This window comes from Crassostrea angulata, chromosome 2 (assembly GCF_025612915.1).
Source record: "Crassostrea angulata isolate pt1a10 chromosome 2, ASM2561291v2, whole genome shotgun sequence".
NCBI lineage: Eukaryota > Metazoa > Mollusca > Bivalvia > Ostreida > Ostreidae > Magallana > Magallana angulata.
Window position 1 is genome coordinate 51,425,394 of NC_069112.1, and position 24,993 is coordinate 51,450,386.

General features: G+C 33.8%; 1 protein-coding gene across 1 annotated transcript in view; it reads right to left on the reverse strand.

The window, feature by feature from the left end:
* LOC128173202 (receptor-type tyrosine-protein phosphatase epsilon-like) overlaps positions 1–23,620 on the reverse strand; it is a 37,319-nt gene extending 13,699 nt beyond the window's left edge. The window contains exons 1-8 of the mRNA XM_052838927.1: positions 23,304–23,620; positions 15,599–15,826; positions 13,915–14,166; positions 3,238–3,375; positions 2,335–2,472; positions 2,030–2,170; positions 1,564–1,701; positions 974–1,074 (exon numbers count right to left, since the gene is read on the reverse strand). Coding sequence (XP_052694887.1) covers positions 974–1,074; positions 1,564–1,701; positions 2,030–2,170; positions 2,335–2,472; positions 3,238–3,375; positions 13,915–14,166; positions 15,599–15,826; positions 23,304–23,379 — 1,212 coding nt within the window. The 5' untranslated portion in view covers positions 23,380–23,620. The remainder of the gene's footprint in view (positions 1–973; positions 1,075–1,563; positions 1,702–2,029; positions 2,171–2,334; positions 2,473–3,237; positions 3,376–13,914; positions 14,167–15,598; positions 15,827–23,303) is intronic.
* Positions 23,621–24,993: the final 1,373 nt, after the last annotated feature.

The following is a 24,993-nucleotide window of genomic DNA, read 5'->3' on the forward strand; positions in this document are numbered from 1 at the left end:
TGTATCAATTTATTTACACATGTATTTATCTTAAAAAATATTATTATCTTTTAATTTTGTAATGTCCTTTGTATGCCCAAAGGGGCCCAGAATTTGGAAATAAAAGTATCTATCTATCTAATATCTATCATCTGTGCAAAACACAGATAATTAAAGTTATTGTATCAGACGTTCGTGCAATTAGTGAATGCATTCGGGAGCGGACAGCAACCAACTGTTACCATCAAACTATACATTAAGGCAACATTTGTGATAATGTTATTGAAATTATTGCAAACTACACTTAAAGTTGTTTTCAACTGAGAAAAGCATTAAGCTATGTTCAACTGAGACTGTAATAGACTCTTCTTTTATCTAACTTAAAAATAAACTATCATTTTGAAACCCTCTCTCTCCTTTTATATGTGTATCAATTTATTTACACATGTATTTATCTTAAAAAATATTATTATCTTTTAATTTTGTAATGTCCTTTGTATGCCCAAAGGGGCCCAGAATTTGGAAATAAAAGTATCTATCTATCTAATATCTATCATCTGTGCAAAACACAGATACATGTAATTAAAGTTATTGTATCAGACGTTCGTGCAATTAGTGAATGCATTCGGGAGCGGACAGCAACCAACTGTTACTTTTAACCGGTTTATTTACCTAAGTAATGGCAGCGGAACTGTCAAATAATTACAGCGACAAAATGACTTCACATTGGAATTGACCATTACAAAATGTAAACCGTTATTTTTAGACTTTAGCTCGTAAAATACGTTCATTGTCCCCTCGTGCAACTTAATTAAGCTTGTTGCCACACAATCTTTTATGACTTCGCATTAGATTAGAGCATTACACACCGCATGTCATTATTTATAGAAATTTACTTGCAAAAAACTTTTATCAATTATGAAACGTGATGGATTAAATGAAAGTACTGGATGTATTATTATATTTATACAAATGTTGATGACAAGTGATTTACCAGTTCACATGTTCCTGTTGTGGCGCTACACGTGCCATTATTGGCACAAATTATTCGGCACGTTTCGTTACAGTTGTATCCAAAGGATCCCCACTTACAACCTGATTTATAAATTTGAAAAAAGAAACAATATAAATCATTGATTACTCGATTCCAATTTTCTTAGTACATGTAGGAAGAACTAGAATGTCAAGCATGATAGCATGTTTTATCAAAGCAGTCATTTTTGCGTTAAAATGATGTGGACATTCGTTATCTAAGGAAATGAATCAAAAGCAAAACATTTCCAAATTTAGTGTACCTGTGTTAATATATATGAAATACTTGGTAACTGATCTGAGATATAATTTATATTTGGGAGAGGGGAAGAGCACCTGACCGAAGGCGAGGCTTTTGGAGTTCTCTTCATGTTTTAGATATAAAATGAAATATATCTTATACTTCAAGACATAATTTTCTATTCATCCTGCAAAACAATATCACAATGGAAGCTCTAAACGAGTAAGGTTTGACATTGAAACATTCCTTGGGGTTTTTTGTGGGGTTCCCTTCATTAGGTCAATGCAGGATGAAATATTTTTTTGATTTACCTTGAGTACAGTTGGTTCCTTCATATCCTGGATTACACCCATTTAGACAGGAACCATTCACATGATGGCAGGCTTCATTCTGTACACAGTTCCCACAGGACTCGGTGCAGTCTTGACCAAATTTACCCTTCTGACACTCTGAAAACAAGATTTGTTGCAATGTAAGTCTCTTCCTGTAACACAAAGCTAGAAAACCGAACTGTGATTTTTACATATTGGTACTCAAATATCTATAGAATCCGTGGCAAATCATTTTTAGATGATAGACTTTGTATTTAAATATTTGATGTTAACTGGTTTACTTATAGAACTGATCATGATTATAGCGGCTAAGCAACGGAATCAATGAACCTTCGGCATAATTTATTGTTTGTGTTTAGATTTCCAATTACTGTTGTTAAAACTTGTCTTCGTTTCTTATCACATGCTTAAATTTGCAAAAAAAAAAGAACGAAGAGATCCTTACTTATTTTACATTGATCATCACTCCATCCCGCTTTGCACCCTCCTTCACATTTCCCTGTTACCCTGTCACATATCCCTTGTACCCCACAGTTGATACTACAGTTGTCCTTACAGTTAAATCCATACCTTCCCGGTTGACACTCTGTGGAATTCGACAAAATAACATCAAAAATAGAAATTATTCATTCCTCTTTTTAATACAACAATAAAGTTGCTTTAACTTTCATAATAACCCTTCGAAAAGTCAAAAGCATCAATTGATATCAAACTTACTGACTTAAATCCGATGATATTATATACATGTACCTTGATCACATTTGTCACCATACACTCCTGCGACACATCCGTTCGGACAACTTCCATTCACATAATTACACATAACACCGTTCAAACAATTACCACATGTAGAATTACACTCTAGACCGTACTTGTTATCAACACATTCTGTAAGATTAAACGAATAATCAGTAGGTATAAGAAAAACATGAATAATTAATTTGTCCTATTACAATTTCTTTTTTTTATACTTTCATGTTAAATACTGAAATCTGATTGGTTAAGACACAGTTCATAATCCGTTCTATTACCCTCAGCGTTAGCAACACACTTAGCAACGGGTAACATTAAAAATTGTTAAATGCGCGAAAATTATGCGCGTACGGTTCGCTGTAGAATTCACGTAATTCCTATATAAAAGCAGTAAATTTTTCTTAAAAATAAAGTCATTCAGTATAACAAAATAAATAGTGCCTGTTTGGGAGGATAACAGTTGAAATTGACACCCCTCGAAAACCATTATCAACCTCCGCTTCGCGTCGGTTGACAATGGTTTTCTCGGGGTGTCAATTTCAACTGTTACCCTCCCAAACAGGCACTATTTATATAGTAAAATCTGTAATTCTTAGAATTGTTCATGAACAAAACATAAATAGAAAAAATCTCCAAAATTTTGTAAACCTTTCGAGTTAATTCTTTCAGTATCATGCTAAACAAATAGAACCCATCAGAAATGCAAATTATTCTTAAAAGGATGTACGTTTGTTGATGTTAGATTTTTCAAACCGTACAGCTAAAGTAAAACACAACTTTTGTCTAAGCATTTTATTTGTTCAATTAACAACCTGTGATTTTTTAAGTTATATATTAATAATATGTCTTGTATGTAAAGATACTGACATACTCTTTATCCTCAAAACATAAACCGTTTACTTGTATCACACTTCGATCCTGTGTATCCAGGGACACAGCCAAGACACGTTCCACCCACGATGTTACAGTAACCTTCCTGACAGTTTTGAGGACATGGTATGGAACAGTCCTCTCCGTAATATCCTGGTATGGGGCATCCTGTATATAAATAAAACATAACTCAACTAAGCATACATTTTTTTAAGATAAATCTAAAGGAATTGAATTTTTAGCCTGTGGTTAACAATGCCTACATATTTGACATTGATAAACATAAAACGTTTTAGCAGGTTTTGTATTTTTCTACAATACTTGCCAAACCTTCATAGACTGTATGACTCACTAAAAAATTTTGCTATTCATGTTTGATCTCTAAACAACTCAATCAATTATGTATCATGAGAAAATGTATAAATTATCAATATCGTCGACCAGATTGTTACACAAAAAAAACCGGCTTGTTTTTTTTTTATATAGGTCGCCATATAAAAATATTTTATCTGGCGGCCGGTGAAGAAATTGCAAAATTTTTCATATATTAATTTTTTAAAGATACTGAGAAAGAACGATTTATACTTTTAGTTCTGGAATTTGATTGCCACGGCAGTTTTTCCGGAATTAATGTGCACACGGGGGTTTCTCCCGAATAAATATGCACGAGAGAGAGAGAGAGAGAGAGAGAGAGAGAGAGAGAGAGAGAGAGAGAGAGAGAGAGAGAGAGAGAGAGAGAGAGAGAGAGAGAGAGAGAGAATGAGAGAGTGAGAGAGTGAGAGAGAGAGAGAGAGAATAATTTTTAACAAAGTTCTGAAGAACTGACGGGAGTTGATTTTGTCGATGTTTATTTATTTTAAAATCAATGATATGTTATTTTGCATGACAAGTACATGTATACGTAGTTTGTAATTTGAATTACGCATATTTTTATAATATGAATTTTTGAACTTTTTCGACTAGAATGTCGAGAAACCTCCTTATGAATCATGTTAAATAATATTTAAAGATAAAATTAATTCAATCAAACTATGTATCAGTGGTAGAAATATTTCTCGAAAATTGTATGGATCCAAGCAATATTGATCTCTAGTCTCATTCAACCAAACGCTCGGCTGACACCGTAAATTTCCGACAAGGGTTTACGGAGACAGCCGAGCGTCGAGTTGAACGAGACTATAATGAACTCTGGCGTAGGAATACATACGACTACAAAAAATATTTAAATTGTTCGTACCATTTAAAATCTGACTATTTTAAGGTATTTGTAAATAAGTTTCTTTGAAAAACAAGGCTTTAGCATACATTACATCGAATTCATCAATTATTTTCAAGAACTAAGTCTTGTCAGGAGCAATGATTTGTGCTGAGGTTCAAACACTGTTTCACTTTCGGTTTGTACGAGTGACTGCATAGGAGAGTTGATTAAAAATCAACTTCCAATAAAAAAAAAAGTGCCCTAATTTTATGTGTTGCATTTTATGAACTTATATTTTTTCTAAACCATTTTTTTTCTTTTTACAACATTTACCATGAAAAAGTTTATTTCACATTTAGTAAAAATTTACCTTTTAAAAATCTTTCATTAAAATTGCTTCCCGAGAAAATAGCTATTATGTTTTGTAATTAAGATAAATTGAAGCCGATTAAACTAACTGATATTAATGCACAATTATAAACTTAATTTGTGATTTTCTTTTTAAAGTGAAGATATGTTATTGATACATGGTTTTTAACTACAAGAATAATGACACATTAGAGTTTAGGCAAGTCTGCAATTCAAACTGATTTTATAAATACAAATTATTATTCTTAAATACTGGATACAGAAAGTGTAACTTATTTTAATACATGTACATGTGCTAAAATACAAAACATCGCAAAATGATTGAAAACAAAAATGCATTAAATTTGTTTTATAACCCCTAAAATTCATTTCAATTGAAATGCGCAATGACAAAGAGCGACAAAGGTCAGAAAATCACCTGCTTTAAATTAAACATTATACATGTATTATACGGATAATTCATTTAAGATTTCCATATGTATTTAACACTAAATAATACTCCTTGTGCTGGTATTCCAGTAAATCATATACACTTCACCATTTTTTTTTTTGGTTTCCGTTTAATGCTTTATCTATTTGTATAATTATGTGTCAGGCACCTAGCATCGTTTTTGAAAGGGGAGGGGAGGGGCAGATTTATCCAAAACATCTTGACTAGCAAAAAAAAACCCCGGTATTTTGAATTTTACATACTCCCAAAAAAGTGGGGGGGGGGGGGGGCGCAACTCCATGATGATTCAATTTTTTATGTGTAAATTTAAGAAAACTGCGAGAAAAAGTGGGGGGGGGGATGCTGAAGCTGCAGAATAAAAGTTCAGATTGGAGAGTATTTAAGGAATTTTATCGGAATTTAAGGTTGTAAGTAGCGTACGTTTGATGTGAGATTTTAAAAGATTAGTGCGAATCTTTCTCGACTTGTTGCAATACTGCTGTTGTCATAGGGAAAATCCCATCGTAAGCCCTGGACCGGTAAATGTCCGAGTAAAAATAAACTGGCGACTTCGAGAAAATAATGACGTATATCTCCGCTATTATAAGACCCATCAACTTGAAATTCGGCATGAGTGTATCTCTGAAAAATACATGCATATTGCAAGTGTTGTGAAAAATAATTGATTTATTAGGCTTATGAAGCGAGCTGGTAGTTTTTTATCTGGGTCAGAGTTCGACCCCTTTCTTTATTTATGGTTACATTGAAATTAATGTTAAAACGGGCTTGGTCCCTGTGCAAAATAGCGTTATTTTTATGCTCGGTAAATTGCCGTAAAGTTGTTTGTACATGTAAGTGTTGTATGCACTGTAGCTTTATATTTACTAACCCAGAAATTCTACATACATGTAGAGCTACAGCTATATATGTATTTGTTATACTTTCATGTTAAATACTGAAATCTGATTGGTTAAGACGCAGTTAATAATATTTACTATTACCCTCAGCGTTAGCAACACACTTGGCAACGGGTAACATTAAAAAATGTTACATGCGCGAAAATTATGCGCGTACGGTTCGCTGTAGAATTCACGTTATTCCTATATAAAAGCAGTAAAATTTTCTTAAACATTTTTAAAAAAGACATTCAGTATAACAAAATATATAGTGCCTGTTTGGGAGGACAACAGTTGAAATTGACACCCCTCGAAAACCATTGTCAACCTCCGCTTCGCGTCGGTTGACAATGGTTTTCTCGGGGTGTCAATTTCAACTGTTACCCTCCCAAACAGGCACTATTTATATAGTACCGTATGTATGTTTTATCACAAGTGTACACTTTCGAAAAATAGCCCAATTTCGACAGTCACTAGTATCCATGTGAATTTTTCATTAGTCTGAGTTAACCAGCAACCAATCAGCGATAAGCTGACTCCACCAATAAAAAAAAATTGTGGTTAAGGTGCGGGTGTTGTTTATGTACATGAATGACGTAGTTAATAGAATTGAACGCGACGCGATCGGAAAAGTCCCACCAAATCGGTTTAAGTAATAAATATTGCTTTCTTAAAAGCTTGCATTACTTAACAAAGTATTTCATCGGAAGCATTTTTAGACGGAGGCTCTATGAGCCTCCTCTATTGCTACCGGTCAGCTCACATGTGACGTCGATAGTGGATTTGACGGACACCACCTAGCGGCAAAAATTGCAATATTCGTTTGGGATTCATATTTCAATATTATTATTGAAATAAATATCTTATTTGCAATTACAATAAATATAACTATACATATTGCGATCATTAAACATAATTTCTTTCGAAAATCTTAGTCCATATGTCAAATTCCAAGTAAGTATGAATATGCATGAGTTTAAGAATAGCAATGGTGTAATCGTTTAGTGGCTATTTATACTTTTTATGCAGCTTCCTGTCCGTGACGTCAGATAATGAGGATTCCTCAAGAACAATCTTGTGTTGACCGAAATATCGAATAGTTATGAGATTCAATGGATAAACACGGCGTGGTTCTTAGTCTGTAACATATATTACTTGCGCATTATCAATTAATCTCCTGCGGAGATGTATCTTTCTATGTATAGCTACATTCCCAACCCCGGCATCGATCCAATAAAATGATTATTCAACAAGTTGAACCACTGCTATGTGAACTTGAGTATTCCCCCAATGAAGTACATGTACAGACAACCGTCATCGTAGCATGGCACATTTAAGTTTAGTTTTACTTGGCATGCATACTAAACCTGCTATAAGGATAGTGAAACAAATAAATAAAACATCCAGATTACACCCTTTAAGGCCCCCCCCCCCCCAACACACACACATTCAGTGTGTGCATAGGTAGAGTACCCAGGCCACGTGCTGTGAAGCTTGATTAATCCTGCATTGTCTCGCCAGCGCTGTCGATTTCAAATTAAGTTGGGAAGTCAGTGTGTTTTTGCAAGCTGATAAGAGATTTTCGCGTGAAAAAAGTGTAAAAACATTTGACAGAATGTACATATTGTCTTTTAAAAGTGAAGTACGGAGTATTACAAGATCTACCGCGGTATATTATTTTAAATTTACAATGTAGCTTTAAAGAGATATTACAGCGAATTCTCTTCATCTTGGATATCTTCCTTTTTAAACATAGTTAGATAAAAGAATAGAAGTCGTGCATATACATGTACTGAAAGATTGAATCTTTTTACAGCCAAAAAAAAACTCGCAATTGCGTGTTAAATATTTTTCCGAAATTCTAAATTTATATCTCCAAAATTTTGTTTACACAACAAGTAAAATCTGTATAAATTCGTAATATTTTCATCCCTTGTAGAAAGTCACACCAAAATGTTTACTGTTGATGCGCGAAGCTGTTGATCAAAAGGCTGAGCTAGCAATATTTCCTTTTTGAACCGCCTGAAATGATTAAATCAACGGTAACTTTGAGCAAAAATGAGCTGTAGCGTCTCTTATATATAAATATTTCATCTCCATAACTTTTTGAAACGCTTAGAAATATATTTGATTACTCTCTACAATCGAATCGTACATTCTGCAAAAGAAAAAGAACAACAACTATGCGAGATTGAGATCATGCATGCATTACCTACATGTAACATTAGGGGGTTTTAAGCATGAACGATTTTTTCATATAAAAAATGTTCACTGTTCAAAAGTTTTTATTGATTATATATAACAAGAAATCATATTGACGCAAGCGTCAAATGGGCCGCAAAAATATAATTGATGTATGAATCATCATTGGTTGTTTACATTAAAATAAAACATACCACAAAGAAGAAAAAAACAAGTTGGTTATACTAATTTTAATGGTAGATTTTAATTTTAATTAATACTATATTTTCAGCAACACGTTTTGAATTTCAACATTCTACTATTATTATTAAGAACAGAGTTCGTTACAGTAAGCATTTCTAACTGTAATTGAATGATCATTACTTTAGTATGAAGTAATGGAGAACACATTGATTTGTACATTATTTTAATACAAAATTCAATTCATCATTATTCTCTTGGGGATTATATATATGTATATATATATATATATATATATATATATATATATATATATATATATATATATATATATATATATATATATATATATATCAAACCATGTGATTTTTTTGTTGCATTGTTTTGAATTAAAACTTATATAATGCATTAGTTTATATAATTTCAAGGGACCACATAATAAAATAAAAATGGATTAATATAAAGGTACATGTAAGATCATGCTCATCCGGTAGAATCTGCACAATTTTAAAGGTAAAAAATAAGGCGGATAATTTTTTCTTAAAAATGGAATTATAAACTTTATCTACACTACATAAATATAACCATGGTTATTTCAGAAGAATTATAAATAAATCAGGTTAGCTCAAATTTTCAGGTCCACTCAAATTTTCAGTTCTTTCATATTTTTGCGTAAATAATTGATATGGATGTCATTTCGTGATAATTTTCTACCACAACGCACATGGCAATATAATAAATTCACACCCAAAGTAATTTTATTTGACGCAGCACATAGAAATTCATCATTATATAAAATTTCATGTCATTCAGGTCTTTAGTATTTCAGGTCTTTAGTATGTCCCGTATACCGATCCCGATACAATGGAAAACTCAGAAAATTTTCGAATACATTATAGTCGCGATACAAACGTGTCGAACACGACAGTCTATGACCAACTTTTCATTTACGAGTAAAACAAAAATTATATAATATCAAAAAACATATTTCTACATGCAAATTTCATTTTTAATTGATAAAAATGAGCATAATATTAATTCATAAAAAAACCTATCCCGCAGAAACGCATTTACAATATTTAAATGTGTATCAAATAACGGACCGCCTCCTGGCGGCCCGTAATAAATTTTAGTATATATTGTTAATCATAAGGTATAGCTCTAACTTCCAAAATATTTTTTTGTTTGTAATTTGTTTTTGCATATTCCATAAAAGAGCATGAATATGTTAGCAAAGTAGTTTCTGTCCTGTAATATTTAGTATTGCAAACTCTTAATTGATACTCTAAACCTTCTATACCTGAAAATTTGAAGAAGAAAAAACCATTATTATTTTTGAGAGCTGATTATTATCAACTCTCCTATGCAGTTACTCTGGCAAACCGGAAGTGAAACTGTGTTTGGACCTAACCACAGATCATAGCCGCTGCCAAGACCTTGTTCTCGAAAATAATCGATAAATTCGATGTAATGCATTCTGAAGCATTAAATATTATTATAGTTAAATATTGCTTGGATCCATATAATTTTCCAGAAATATTTACTTTACTGATACATGATGGAATTTGATGGAATTTATTTTACTTAAAATATTACGCAACATGATTCATATGATGTTTTCCCAGAATTCTTAAAATTGTCGGAAAAGTCCGAAAATTCTTATTATTAAAATATGCGTTATTCAATTACGGATAAGAAACTACTTGGCATGCGAAATTACATATTGTTAATTTTAAGATAAATATCAATCGATGAAATCAACTTCCGTCGGTACTACTAAACTTGGAATTATTAGATTAATCTCCTCCGCAACGATGCCTCCGTCTCTCAGTACTTTCAGTACTTTGATTAGTTACCTTAGCTGCATATACATGTATGTAGTTCTCGGTCTAGAAAAATTGACTACCATCCGAAATCTTTCCTACAAGGGCTACAGACTTGCAGCTAACATTACCTTTAAAAATACATTTTAGAATTTGCCGCTGTTCATAAATCCATTAAAAGACCCGCAGATTCAAATGGTAATATGTCGTTTGATATGGGATTTATGACGTCTATTTATATTGTTTTCATTAATATCATATTATTTTTTCAAGCTTGTGGGTGGAATGAAAACAGTTTCACATGTTATGTGACATAAAGATAACAATATTCAAGGCCTTTCCGTCACTTTCAAGCAATCATCAGAAGGACTCTCAAAATAAGAAAATAGACGCAAAGTAAACTGCATTCACGGTACATGTCCACATTGTATGAAGTGTCTAAAAAATTGCTATTTTGGTCTCGTCAACTATAAGTGCGAAAAATTAATGAATGAGATATTCTGGCGCGGAGTCTTGTAAATGATCAGAATGGATTCTTCCGTGAGGGTCGGGGTAGGTATAAAAACAAATTTAATCGTTCAAAGTTTTGAATTGTTAACAACGATATATCAGATCGAATGTTTTAGACAGATTTATAAATCCAAAATACAGTCATTTTTAATCGATTGACGCGTGAGCATGTGTATTTAGTAACCGGGCATCCTTACACCCTATTAATTTAAGACGAATGAAATCGTCCAGCAGATAGAGATAACAAAACTGGCATTTTAGTTCTTCCAGTTAACTTTCCAGACTGTGTTAATATAAATTTATGATTTGTTTGTTAATAATAATTCAACATCGATCATTCATTAACAATTTACATCTAGTACGCTAGTACACAATCTTGTTGCGATGACAGCCCCCCCCCCCCCCCCCCCCCCGCGCCATGATACCTATTTTTAAATCAGGATTACACTTGTGCTTGCATGTGGCAGAAGACAAGCTGGAACTTAACTGTTAACTATAAGTTACCGATATCATCTCTTTAGAAATGTATTTCCCCGTAAGTTAGTACGTGTAGTAACTGATTCATGTAATTGTGAAACCATAGAGGAATGCATAATAACTGCTTGATACAATATTTCTTTTTTCTAACATGCTTTAATAAAGTCAATGATAATACAAAAATGTATGCTTAACTTCATATCAGAAAGAACTATATATGATATGAGTTAAATTTGGCTCCCATTATTAGCCATTTTTTAAAATGTTTCGGGTACAATAAATGTTATGTTATTTTATAGAATAGTTGTTATTAAATATATTGTTCACCTATTTTTTTTTTATTTAATTGTACTCACTTGTGGTATATGACGTTAAAAGTGACTTTTTTTCTGTAATTCAGTCAAAATCAGTCAAAAATTGACATTTTTCTTATCATTTTATGAATGGGAAATATAGAGCGCATGCTTGAACAAGGAAAACAATTTTGTCACTTAATAGTCTAGCATGCGCTCTATGCTTTCTGAAAGGAAATTTGCTTGAAAATAATCTGTTTTATACGGGAAAAGGTTATCTTTACGACGTCAAATTTCTAAATAGTGGGCACTTGAATCAAAATGAACATTATGTAAAAACATCACATATTTATCTGTACAAAGAAAAAAAAAGAATTCCAGTAAAATGATGATGTTCATTTTAAGGGACCATTTTAGGCCCATATCATATATAGTCCTTTCTCATTTTCTTTATTCCCTTTTTCAATAAACAAAACAACCAACACACAAAATTGATCCAGATAAATATAATTATCAAAAATAAACCTCAAAAACACACTACACATTCATCCTTCACCCACAATATTGCCTTTTCGATATTTGTCATTGTTGTAGACCCGTGCAACAATCTGTTTAGTAAGTGTTTGCACGATATAGAACCCCTTGCTGACAATGCAACGTTTTCATTAACGCATATAAAGAAAAAAAATATTTTGATTTTTTCTTGAATTTATTTTGATGTAAAAAAAGAAGAAATTAGTTCTCAGTCTCTCTTTAGGCCTTACAAAAATAGGTTTGTTTCCGCTTTCCCTACCGACCCTAACTTAAACCCGCCGACCCCCAATTTTTTTGAGTTTTTTGTAAATTTCCGTTTATATCCGTTTTTTTTTTTAAATTTCGTTTTTAACCGATCTAAAAATTTAATGTGTCCTCTAAATTTAAGTCGTAAAAACGCTTATAGAACTTATTTAGATGTCATCAGTGTTGTGTTGATGCTTGTTATTTACAAATGGCAGCACATGTCGTTCCAGTTGAGCTTGAGAAATGTAAGATTCAGGGTGAAAGTAAATATTGTAATTTCTTGCACAGACAAAATTAAACAATAACAACAAATAATTGGTTTTTTTAAATCTTACCCAGTTTAATAGATAAATGGTTTAATATGCACAATTGAACAGATGGAGAGGGGGGGGGGGGGGGGGCGGGGGGGAGCCGACCTACCGACCCTTATTTTTTTCAGCCTGAAAGCAGAAAAAACCTATTTTCTTGTTAGGCCTTATGCTTGTTTGTTAGCGGTTAATCTAAGTTCATTTTGCATATCCTTTTGTATTTTAAGAAAATGCGATGTAAATCTTATTTCAATGCAATATTTCGGATAAAGCAAAGAAGAGTAGTATGAAACTTCATACAAAATTTTATTAAATTGTAAAATGCTAACATTGAAAACTGTGCCCTATTTCCTTCTTTTTTTTTTAGGGTAAAACTTTATTGATTAAAAAAATGATTCTTAGAGACAACTGAAATAAATTAACATAATCAATAAGAGTTTGACAATCTCCAACTGCAGGTATGTAGCTCTTAGTCTGAAAAAGAATCGGATGGACGACCTAGGACCCAGATTTTGATTTCCTATTCCACTGTCTCTCTGTACTTTCATAATTTAGATTCATAGATAGTTAAGTTGGTTTTGTGATATAAAGAGAATCATAATGATTAAATACCGGTATGTTTGATTTAATCATGTTTGTCTACATCGTATGCTCTTATCGGCTTTTTGATTTATATGAAATCGCCCTGTCACGTGACTTTCTAGACCAATCAGATATACATGTACATGTAATAGAATATCATACTGAGGTATGATAGTAAATGCTGCTGCATCTCTGTTTCTTCTTGGGCGGCATGCTAAGTCTACTGAAGAGTGTCCGAAATTGGCGGTATATTAAATACCCCTCTGACTCGCACGCGCATTTGTATCATGGAACGCATAATCGCACGTCCAATCGCATTGGCGCACGTTCAATCGTCCGATCACCTGGTCTCTCGCGCGATCCTATCGCAATATCTTTCAACAGTCGATTTCACTGTACAACAGTCGCATTTAGACGCAAGATATTTCGCAAGATTTAATGCATTTACATCCCACAACGCTCGCTTAGATCGTGCGAATTTCCTACGAATACTTTTTCAAATGCAATTATTTCAGCAAAAGTTTACGATTCATATCTATTTTTTTCGGTCGTACGAATATTTTGTCGCTTCTGATCGTGCGCCAATTGTGAAAGGGGTTTTACAGACATATCAATGATTTCAACAATTACAGTTGTTTGGTACAAAGCAATTTTCTTACCGTCCACTTCAACTTCACAAAGCTCGTTGTAGGCGTACTTATCATAATAAGAAGGATACGGAGGGTTAGTCCGGTCGTTGTAATAGATGACGTATCTCCCGTGTGTGATACACGTGATGTTTGTAGGGTTGGGTGTTGTGGCTCTGGTATAGTTGGTGTCCTTAAAACATAGCACCCCATTGTCTTTATTGGTTGAGTTTGATATGTAAACAGAATATCCCAGGAATCTAGCAGTAAAGCCATTATTCGTATCTGTAAATGAAAAAATGTGATAGATGTATTTGTTTATTTATATCTTTTAGATAAATAGTAAAAGTCAATAGTATACATTTATTGCATGATTGTGAGGAAAATAGGAAGATTTATTCCACAAGAAAACTCATAATTCCCTCACAATCATGCAATTTATTGTTTGTTGACAGATGATACATGTGCAATAAGAATACATCGGGTTCTTATCGTTTTTCAATTCTACTAAAGCAATAACAAAGTGAATGTTTACCGTTTTCTTTCTATGTCAGTTTTCTGATATATAAAGGATTTAAACGATTTTTTAAAAAGAAATATTATTCATTTGATCAAGTCGTATGTTATTCCTCGAAATTTTGTAAGCATGGAATGAAAATTCGAAGGGGTCGGATATGATAAAAAAAATATGACGATGACAGGAAAATATGAAGCTTTATTGCCCTGACACGTGACTGTCTAGAACCAATCAGATGTTGCGTTATATAGAATTATCATATTGAGGTATGATAGTAAGACTTGTTATACCCTTAATATATTCATCTATATAGTTCTTCTGTACAAAAAAGTCCGACAAAACAAATGGTTAAATCAGCTGGTCTATACATTTTGATGCTGACCGGTCTACAGGTCGTACATAAAAGTTGTTAGACGGCAACATCACATCTAATTAATGTTCGTCCGATCTTACCCAAAAAGCTACTAGTTTGCGACTTGAATGGGTGGCTACTACTTGAAATAAGACTTGCATCTGCAGTGAAGGATATATTAACAAAACAGTTATTGACTGAAATTTCATATAACTTGTTACATTTAAACACAAATATTGCCCTCGGCCTTGGGCAACATTTGTCTTTTCCTTGGGTTCAAAAATATCATATGATGCCTTCATATTAGACCAATAACTACATACATGTAATGTGTTGTACATGGAAATAATATATATCATAGATAGTAATTTAAACGATAATTAATATGTTACATGGCCGTGATCTATTAATTCCATATAAGACGAGAGTAATATTGTAATTAATGAAGTTGAACAATTGTAGAACATGTGAAATTTAATGATTTATATCACGTGTTGATTTGTAATGACAAAATTAAAAAATAAATGTAATAGCTGCTATGAATACTTTAAAAATGTAATCGTTAAGAGGTTCTTATTCAAAATTTGACATTCTTGGTGTACCCTTTTTTGTCCTGGCATGCAATATACATGTAACCAGTTGTCCTTCGGTTTGAGATTGCATGAATAATTACTCCGAATGACTTCTGTTGAAGATATTCATTTTGATATTGTTTTGATGGTAACATTTTTGTGATAATAATTTACAATGATTTTTACTTTCTAATACAGTACAATTGTACATGTACTTCTGCCGTCAGAAGCTCTTAAGAGAACTAAATAAATCTTTAAAAAATAAATAAATTGTACCCCAAGGTTTATTAGCTGTCCTGTACTGTATAAAGATATGGTGTATGCTAAGTACTCTTCCCAGGTCTACACGCCATTCTGCTGTTGTTTTGTAGTTGCCAGATATCGTACACTGTCCTCCAGCAGCAGAGAGGTCTGTATACCGTCCGTCCACGGCACGCTTTGCTTCCCAAGGTCTTTTAGGGTAGGAATATTTCTGCCATGCTGGTTTGTTCAAAGCTAAGTTTTCTATAAAACAGTAAATTACAAGTAGCTAAATATTCTATTCTTCAAGTTTATTCTAAATAATTACAAATGATAACAGGACCTGTTTTTTTGTCCAGAACAAAAGGAAGGGCTTTTCGACAGTCCTTTTTTCAGTAAAAAAAAATCCAAGATTTTGCAATAAACATTTGTACATACAGATACGTGCACTTTTTAGAACTTTAAATGCCTATAGAATGATAACTCTAGGACTTTATATATTTATCAATATACCGTTTTTACCGAGGATTAATTCATATTTAATCAATTACTTATTTATTTTAACAATTTACTGTGATAGGTTTTATGATTAATTGCGACGAAGTTCTGATTATTACGTCTTCAAAAGGCGTCAAAAATTGGATCCTCATACAAAGTTTTATATGGTACTCTTTACACTGAACTACTTATCGAAAAGATTTTTGAAGTCGGATGAAAAATAAAAATGTTACAGATAATTCTAAGCTTTGACCCCTCTAGCTCCTTTATTTTTTTTATTGCTCAACAAAAGCTATCTGAGAAATTGAAGGACGCGTGATTTTTTATTCAAAACTGAAACCTTAGGCACCTGACGTTGTAAATTTTTCTCCCTTTTTCGGATAATAGTTTAGCATTTTGTCTTAATCTAAGGCAGCTAATGCCGATTGAGGGGTAATTCTTATTTATTTCATGATCAGTTGTAACACATCGTTTTGGTTAAATCAACTTTATAGGGACATGGTCACGATTTTGGTCAAATTCTATTTTTAAGTTTTTATCATTTAAAATTCTTTAGAAATGCATTTCTAATGATCAAATAAAATTTGAGAGTCATTCGTAGAGTTGTAAGCAAGATACAAGGCTCACAATTCTTTGTAATGTAAACAAGGCTCGTGCCCTCTTTTTGTTTACATAGCTTCAATATACCAGCAAAAAACCTTTTTCCAACTTATTTGTCTATCATTTTATTTATTTTAGGCATTGATAAACAGTGCCTAACGTTTAACACATTAGTTTTAGGTTTAAAGATGAAATTTTTACTTCAACGTTCAAAATGTAAACAAATGCTTTGTTTACATAGCCAAGAATTTCAAGCTCTGTAACTCGCTTAAAACTCAACAACTGACACTCAAATTTCGGTTGTCTATTAAAAATGCCTTTTTAAAGCATTGAAATAATAAAATCGGAAAAATAATTTTTTACCAAAATCGTGACCATGCCCCTTTAAGCTGGGTATTGAAGGACAGTCACTGATCGGAAGACGAAATGATCGCAAAATAATTTTACTTATGAGTTTGAAACTAAAAATCCACCTGATGCCACCGTTTAAAATCCAAGATGGCGACAATGTGTACCTTGTGATTTATTAAGTAGAGGGTGTCCATTTTTATTATGAGAAAAATTTATAATACCAGGTGCCTGTGATTGAAACTCTCATTGACGGTTTTCATTGACTCATAAAACCGGAAGTACTCAATACATGCAATAGTTTTGATTGAATCTTGGAATAACTTGCTTTCAATTTATTGCTTCCATCTTTAATTTCTAATGTTATGTCAATTTTTTGGCTCCCATCCTTTCTCAAGATTCAGACTTAAAATCTCAAAAGCAGTAAGATATAGAAAATTCGTATGCTTATGATTTTCAAAAACTACATGTCAACTTGATACATCAAAATCCAAAATTTAAATGCCCCAACTCGAAAATTAAGAAAGATATATTGCGTTTCATTGATTTTTTTTTTTGTATCTTCCTCCTGAACACCAAAACTTGCCGGAGCCATAAGTCCAAAACCTAGCATAAGCGTGTCATAAAGAATTGCTATAAGGGTATTGCATAATTGTCTCAAAACATCATTCCGTATAAAACAAGAGGCCCATGGGCCACATCGCTCACCTGAGGAACAATAGGTATGATAAAGTCAGCTACATGGAGTCATAAAACAAACAATCTGGACAATGTACAATAATACATGTACATGTAGATCCTGTATAAATAAAATCCATTTTCCCCCTTGGAACTCGGATAGCCCTGATTGCTGCCAATATTTACAAGAGCAGACTTTAATCACCGCTCCTACACATATATAGGGACTCAAAGTTACGCAGGCAGGGATGACCGCACAGCTACGCAACTCAACAGATACCAACGTTTACGCAAGCAGGGATGACCGCACACTTGCACCAACAGCTCAACCTAACGCAAGCAGGGAGTGCCGCACACTTGCGCTAGAAAGGCCTGAACACCAGCATGGATGACCATACATTAGTGCTCCGCCGCTACCACCACCAATACAAGCAGATATGACTGCACACTTGTATTAATGCGATACAGGGCAGGAATGACCGCACACTTTGTATCAAAGGTTAGAAAACACGTAGATTAGATAGAGCAAGGATGTTCACACACTCAATCTATCCATACCTGTTCAAATTAACCCCAAACAGTCGCTCATCGAAATGCAATAGACACTGTCCCTATATATGTGCCAAAATAATTCATAGTATCTAAAAATTGGAAATCAAAAATAAACAAAATAATCTGGCCTTACCCAAACCTTCTTATGCAGAACAACTTATATACATTGAATATTTATTATTGTATAAAAATAATCATCACAATAATTGGTTAACAGTGGATGCATTAATTAAAATAATCAAGAATCAATAAATCAAGGGCAATAACTCAATACAGTAATACAAAAAGATTCTAATGAAAAATAGCTGCCTGCTTCAATTCTATAGTCATATCACATGTTGAGTATTGCAGTTCTCAAAAAGATCCTTTACAATTGTTTATATATGGGATATTTAGCTACATCAAACTCTGAACCTTCTTGTGAGGCCGAAGAATTGTCCTGGAGCCAAAGTTTTAACAATGATAAAGAATCATCTTGCTGATTAGTTTCTGAGAAGAAGATTTTTAAAGATTTACTTTATATATTCCTATGTAAAACTTTAACACCCCCCCCCCCCCCATGTGGCCTCACACTACCCCCAGGGATCATGATTTTCACAACTTTGAATCTACACTACCTGAGGATACTTCCACACAAGTTTCAACTTTCCTGGCTGATTAGTTTCTGAGCAGATGATTTTTAAAGATTTACTCTATATATTCCTATGTAAAACTTCGACCCCCCATTGTGCTCCACCCTACCCCCAGGGATCATGATTTTCACAACTTTGAATCCACACTACCTGAGGATGCTTCAACAACAGTTTCACCTTTCCTAGCTGATTAGTTTCTGAGAAGAAGATTTTCAAAGATTTACTCTATATATTTCTATGTAAAATTTTAACACCCCCCCCCCCCCATGTGGCCTCACCCTACCCCCAGGGATCATGATTTTCACAACTTTGAATCTACACTACCTGAGGATGCTTCCACACAAGTTTCAGCTTTCCTGGCTGTTTAGTTTCTGAGCAGATGATTTTTAAAGATTTACTCTATATATTTCTATGTAAAACTTCGACCCCCCCCCCCCCCCCATTGTGGCCCGACCCTACCCCGGGGGTCATGAATTTCACAACTTTGAATCTACACTACCTGAGGATGCTTCCACACAAGTTTCAGCTTTCCTGGCTTTCTGGTTCTTGAGAAGAAGATTTTTGAAAATTTCTCGAAATTTTTCATTAATTTCTAATCATCTCCCCTTGAAAACGGGTATGGCCCTTAATTTTCACAACTTTGAATCCCCTTTGCCTAAGGATGATTTGTGCCAAGTTTGGTTGAAATTGGCCTAGTAGTTCTTGAGAAGATGTTGAAAATGTGAAAAGTTTACGGACGGACGGACGGACGGACGGACAGACGGACAGACAGACGACAGACAAAATGTGATCAGAATAGCTCACTTGAGCTTTCAGCTCAGGTGAGCTAACAAGAGACCCATGGGCCACATCGCTCGCTCACCTGAGCAACACTAGACATAATAAAATCAGCTAAATATAAACCTACATCAAACTTTGAACCTTATATGTGGCACAACAAATATCTAGGACCACAGTCTAAACAACTGAGAATCAACAAATGTCAATATGATTGCATATTAGTAATACTATATACTAACTATTTTTGATCAATTCTATTTTTGAGAATGATCAATTTTTTTTCCAATGTAAAAATTTGCCCCCCCCCCCTTTATAGTTTCATCCTATTATATTTGATTTTTAAAGATTTTTCTCTCTCTATATATATATATAACACTACCGGAGAACGCTTTCACACAAGTAAAAGCTTTTCTGCTCAATTGATTTTCAAAACTAAGATATATCTCTTTACATTCCTATGTAAAAACTTGAACCCCCCCCCCCCATTGTGGCCCCATCGTACCCCTGGGGATCATGATTTGAACAAACTTGAATCTACACTACCTGAGGATGCTTCCATGCAAGTTACAGCTTTTCTGGCCATTTGGTTCTTGAGAAGAAAATTTTTAAAGATATTTTTCTATATATTCCTATGCAAAAATTCGACCCCCAATTGTGGCCTCACCGTACCCCTGGGGATCATGATTTGAACAAATTTGAATCTACACTACCTGAGGATGCTAACACGCAAGTTACAGCTTTTCTGGCCTATTGGTTCTTGAGAAGAAAATTTTTAAAGATATTTCTCTATATATTCCTATGCAAAAAATTTGACCCCCAATTGTGGCCCCACTATACCCCTGGGTATCATGATTTGAACAAACTTGAATTTACACTATTTGAGGATACTCCACTCAAGTTACAGCTTTTCTGTCCATTTGGTTCTTGAGAAGAAAATTTTTAAAGATATTTTTCTATATATTCCTATGCAAAAAATTCGACCCCCAATTGTGGCCCCATCGTACCCCCGGGGATCATGATTTGAACAAATTTGAATCTACACTACCTGAGGATGCTACCACGCAAGTTACAGCTTTTCTGGCCAATTGGTTCTAGAGAAGAAGATTTTTAAAGATATTTTTCTATATATTCCTATGTAAAAATTCGACCCCCAATTGTGGCCCCACAGTACCCACGGGGATCATGATTTGAACAAATTTGAATCTACACTACCTGAGGATGCTTCCACGCAAGTTACAGCTTTTTTGGCCAATTGGTTCTAGAGTTAGAAGATTTTTAAAGATATTTTTCTATAAATTCCTATGTAAAAATACGACCCCAATTGTGGCCCAACCGTACCCCCGGGGATCATCATTTGAACAAACTTGAATCTACACCACCTGAGGATGCTTCCGCGCAAATTACAGCTTTTCTAGTCAATTGGTTCTAGAGATGAAGATTTTTAAAATACACCATTACTTTTTCACTAATTCCTAATTATCTCCCCTTGAAAGAGGGCGTGGCTCTTCATTTGAACAAACCTGAATCCCCTTCACCTAAGGATACTTTATGGCAAGTTTGGTTGAAATTGGCCCAGTTGTTCTTGGGAAGAAGATGAAAATGTGAAAATTTTACAACAACGACGACAACAACAACGACGACAACGACGACAGACAACGGAGAAATTGTGATCAGAAAAGATCACTTGAGCTTTTGGCTCTGGTGATCTAAAAAACGTGTCAAGAATAATGATAAACTATACCTGTTATTGTCTTCAACAAAAAGGAAGGGCCTTTCGACATCCCTTGAAATCTTTTATCAAAATTGTTAAACGAATCCAAAGATTTTGAATGAAAAAATAAGAACATCCTGGTACATGTATAAAGATTTGGCCATACACGAACTTGTAACAACTTAAAATGGCCAAAGAAAAATAACACTAGAACTTTACGTTTTGATATATTGTTCTTGAAAAATCTTTAATTATGATATTAAAAAGCACTCATTTTTTATTGTCTTCTAGTCTGTGTCATGAATCGCTGGCTTCTACTTGAAATAAGACTTGCATAAGTATTATGCAAAACAGTTATTGACTGAGATTTCAGACACATATAATTTGTTGGACCTTTTAACCTTTAAACTAACTTAAGTTATAGTTTTCAACCCCTTAAAGCCAAAAATGGCCCTAGGCCACATTATCTTTAAGAGAATGTACGGCGCATCTTATCAAAAAAACGACTTTAAAAAATTTCCGATCGGGTTCGGTATTTTTTGGTATTACTCAAAAATGTATTAACTTTCAGAAAATTACAAATTTCTCCTGAAACAATTTAATTTTTTCATTAAAATTAATAATTACGAATAACTCATACATATCTACATCGCAACGCACTACGGGGTTCTTCAGCCTTCTATATTTACTGTAAACAAAACACATGCAGGGCTCGCAAAGATTCTCATGGAGATGTTATGCCTTTTCTACTTCCCGCTATCATAATTGTTCAAGCACGTAGCATCAAGGGGGGGGGGGGGGGCACTTTTTCTCGCACCAATAATATTTTTTAAATTTACATATAAAAAAATGAATTACCATGGAGTTGCCCCCCCCCCCCCCCAATAAGGAAATTATGAGTGAAATTGCAGTTTTAGATAAGATACTCCAGCTGCCCCCCCCCCCCCTGCCGCCCCCACCCCCCCCCCCCGCCCCACCCCCACCCCACGGATTAGGATTTTGAAGATTTTTTGAAAAATCAAAATGTCCTTTTTTTTCTCAATATTTTTTCGATGAGTCTGCCCCCCCCCCCCCCCCCCCCCCACTTTCAAAAACGATGCTACGTGCCTGTTGTTAAAAGCTAGTTTTAAAAAGAAACCACAACTATGATTTTGTAAGCATGTATTTTGCATGTTTCTACAACCTAAATTCCCTTTGAGGGATTATATTGAAATATTTAATTATGTCTGTTCATTTTAAAATGAACCGAAATTGGTAAACCATTAATACATTATTGAGAAAGTGATAACGTATTCCGTTTAGAGTGTTTAGAGTATCCCTTTCACCTCGTATACCATGATGACCGTGATCGGGAGAAAATTTTGTAGTTTTCAGCACGTGAAAACGATTTTTATGTATTTCAACTGTTACATTATATGGCAGACAATTCGTGGCAATAATTTGCAATATCTGAGATGATATTAATTACTCATAATAAAGGGTATAATAAATGCATTTATTAATACATGGTATAGGATACATGTTTCTTTTTACCCCTGATAAGAGCAAAGAGGAACTCTTACCGTAAGCTAGAACCGAAGGAACAAAATGTGAGAATCCCCAGAGACAATATAAAAACACATTTTCTCTGCAGATGATGCTGTGCTACCGAACTTCGTCAAAACCAACATATGTCTCGGGTGCATAAAAAATATTCTTTGTATTGATAAAAACCAATCTTCTTTGCTGAAACTAGTATTGTCAGTGTCCATGTCGAACGGTACGCCACCGCGACGTGTTATATTTATTCATTACAGTCTTATCAATGATAATTAAATCAAATGATAATTAAGTCAAAACAAGCAAGTCATTACAATCTTCCTCCAGGACTCAATAACAAGTAAGAAGTAAGTCAATGTCCTCCCAGGGCTTCCGTACAAATGTATTCATTAGAAATTCTTACCGTAAGCTAGAACCGAAGCGACGAACTGTGAGTAGAATCCCCAGAGACAATATATTAACACATATTCTGTACACATATTGCTGTGCTACCGAACTACATCACAATAAAGATCCAGTGTGCTGACAAGGAAGTGAAAATATCTGTTCTTTAGCCGACACTTCTTATGATCTAGTGCATGCAAGGATTAATGCGCCGGGGGCTTATTGGTATAAATATACCGAAAGGCGTGCACATCTTATTTGAGGATATTAACCCTCATCTCGTTCGATTTTTGTCTATCGTAAAATGGGTACAAGGACTTGGTCTTTTCTTCCTGTACTTTAAAAAGAAATAAATTTAGGGCTGGACGGTAATATTTGAGAGCCGAAGTTGTATTTCTTCCGTACAGTATTCACTTTACTTAAATTTTAAATATACATGTATAACCCGTACTTACACTTACATCTTATAATTAATATCTAGGTATTGACAGATAAATTGACCTCTGTGTGATTTAAACCACCTTTCCCACTTTTTCAATGCGTCAATCCCCGAAAGATGAACGAGACTAATACTTGTGTCTTTCGAAAAGACATCTTGTTTAAAGTTTTATATGGTGAATTGTTGACAGGTTTTATCTACAACAGTTGCAGTCTTGAGTGTATGCGTTAAACAGGAATTAAGCTGATGCAGAACTTAATAACTTCCGCTTGAAATAGACCTCCCATTGTGAAATGTGGATATTGTACTTTGACCACATTTATAGTTAACCTCGGGTCTTATCTAATTCACTTTTCTAACCTAGATTGATGATGGCTTGTTGTTTTAAATACTTCCTTACTTTTTTGTTTTGAAGTTCTTTTAAAAGGTATAAGGAACAACTGCATGCCTGATAAGCTTTAAACTCAAATTTCATTGGAACATGATTTCATTGTTCTCAACTCTTGATAAAACAATTTGCTCGATCAATAGATAATTCTTTTTTTATATGTGATAAGTAAAAAAAAAAAATAGTATTTGTTATCACGTAAACAAACCCCAACCCATATATTTATCACCTTCATGTGTTCAATGACTCGTTTGCAATTTTGGGAAAACCGTAATTGTTTTCCGTTTGTTGTTCTACAAAAAAAAACAACAACCAAAAGAACCCAATTACTTAATCGCCAACCAAGTAAAAATTCTGTGTTAACTTGTGACGAAAGCGTTTTGACCATTGACAGGTACACACAGCGTTAACTGGTAAACTAATATTCAACTGACGTGTTTTAAAATTCGTTTACCTTAGAAATACATGTAAAAGCTAAACAGCCGTATGCTTGTATCAATGGGCAGATATTTTAATTATTCCTAATCATTAATTTTTTCAACAATGAACATATGAAAGGACTTTTCTTGATTGAATAAAATTGCCAAGGGGCTTGAAGCTGGTTATCTGTATATGGCACATTCCATATTCATGCCTTTCAAAAAACACGTTATCTATAATTCAAAGTTAATTTTTGAAGAAATTTTTTACCGAAGTCAAAAATGTGGCGTACATTATTTTTACGGTCCTCAATTATTGTTTTAGGTCCTATGTTGATTTTTGGGGGTTTTTTACGAAGGGCACAAAATGAAAAAAAAACCTGAAGATTGCACTTCCTTGCACGTCAGTAACGGGACACATTATCACCGCTCACTTAAATCTTTTACAGAGCCGGAAAAACAC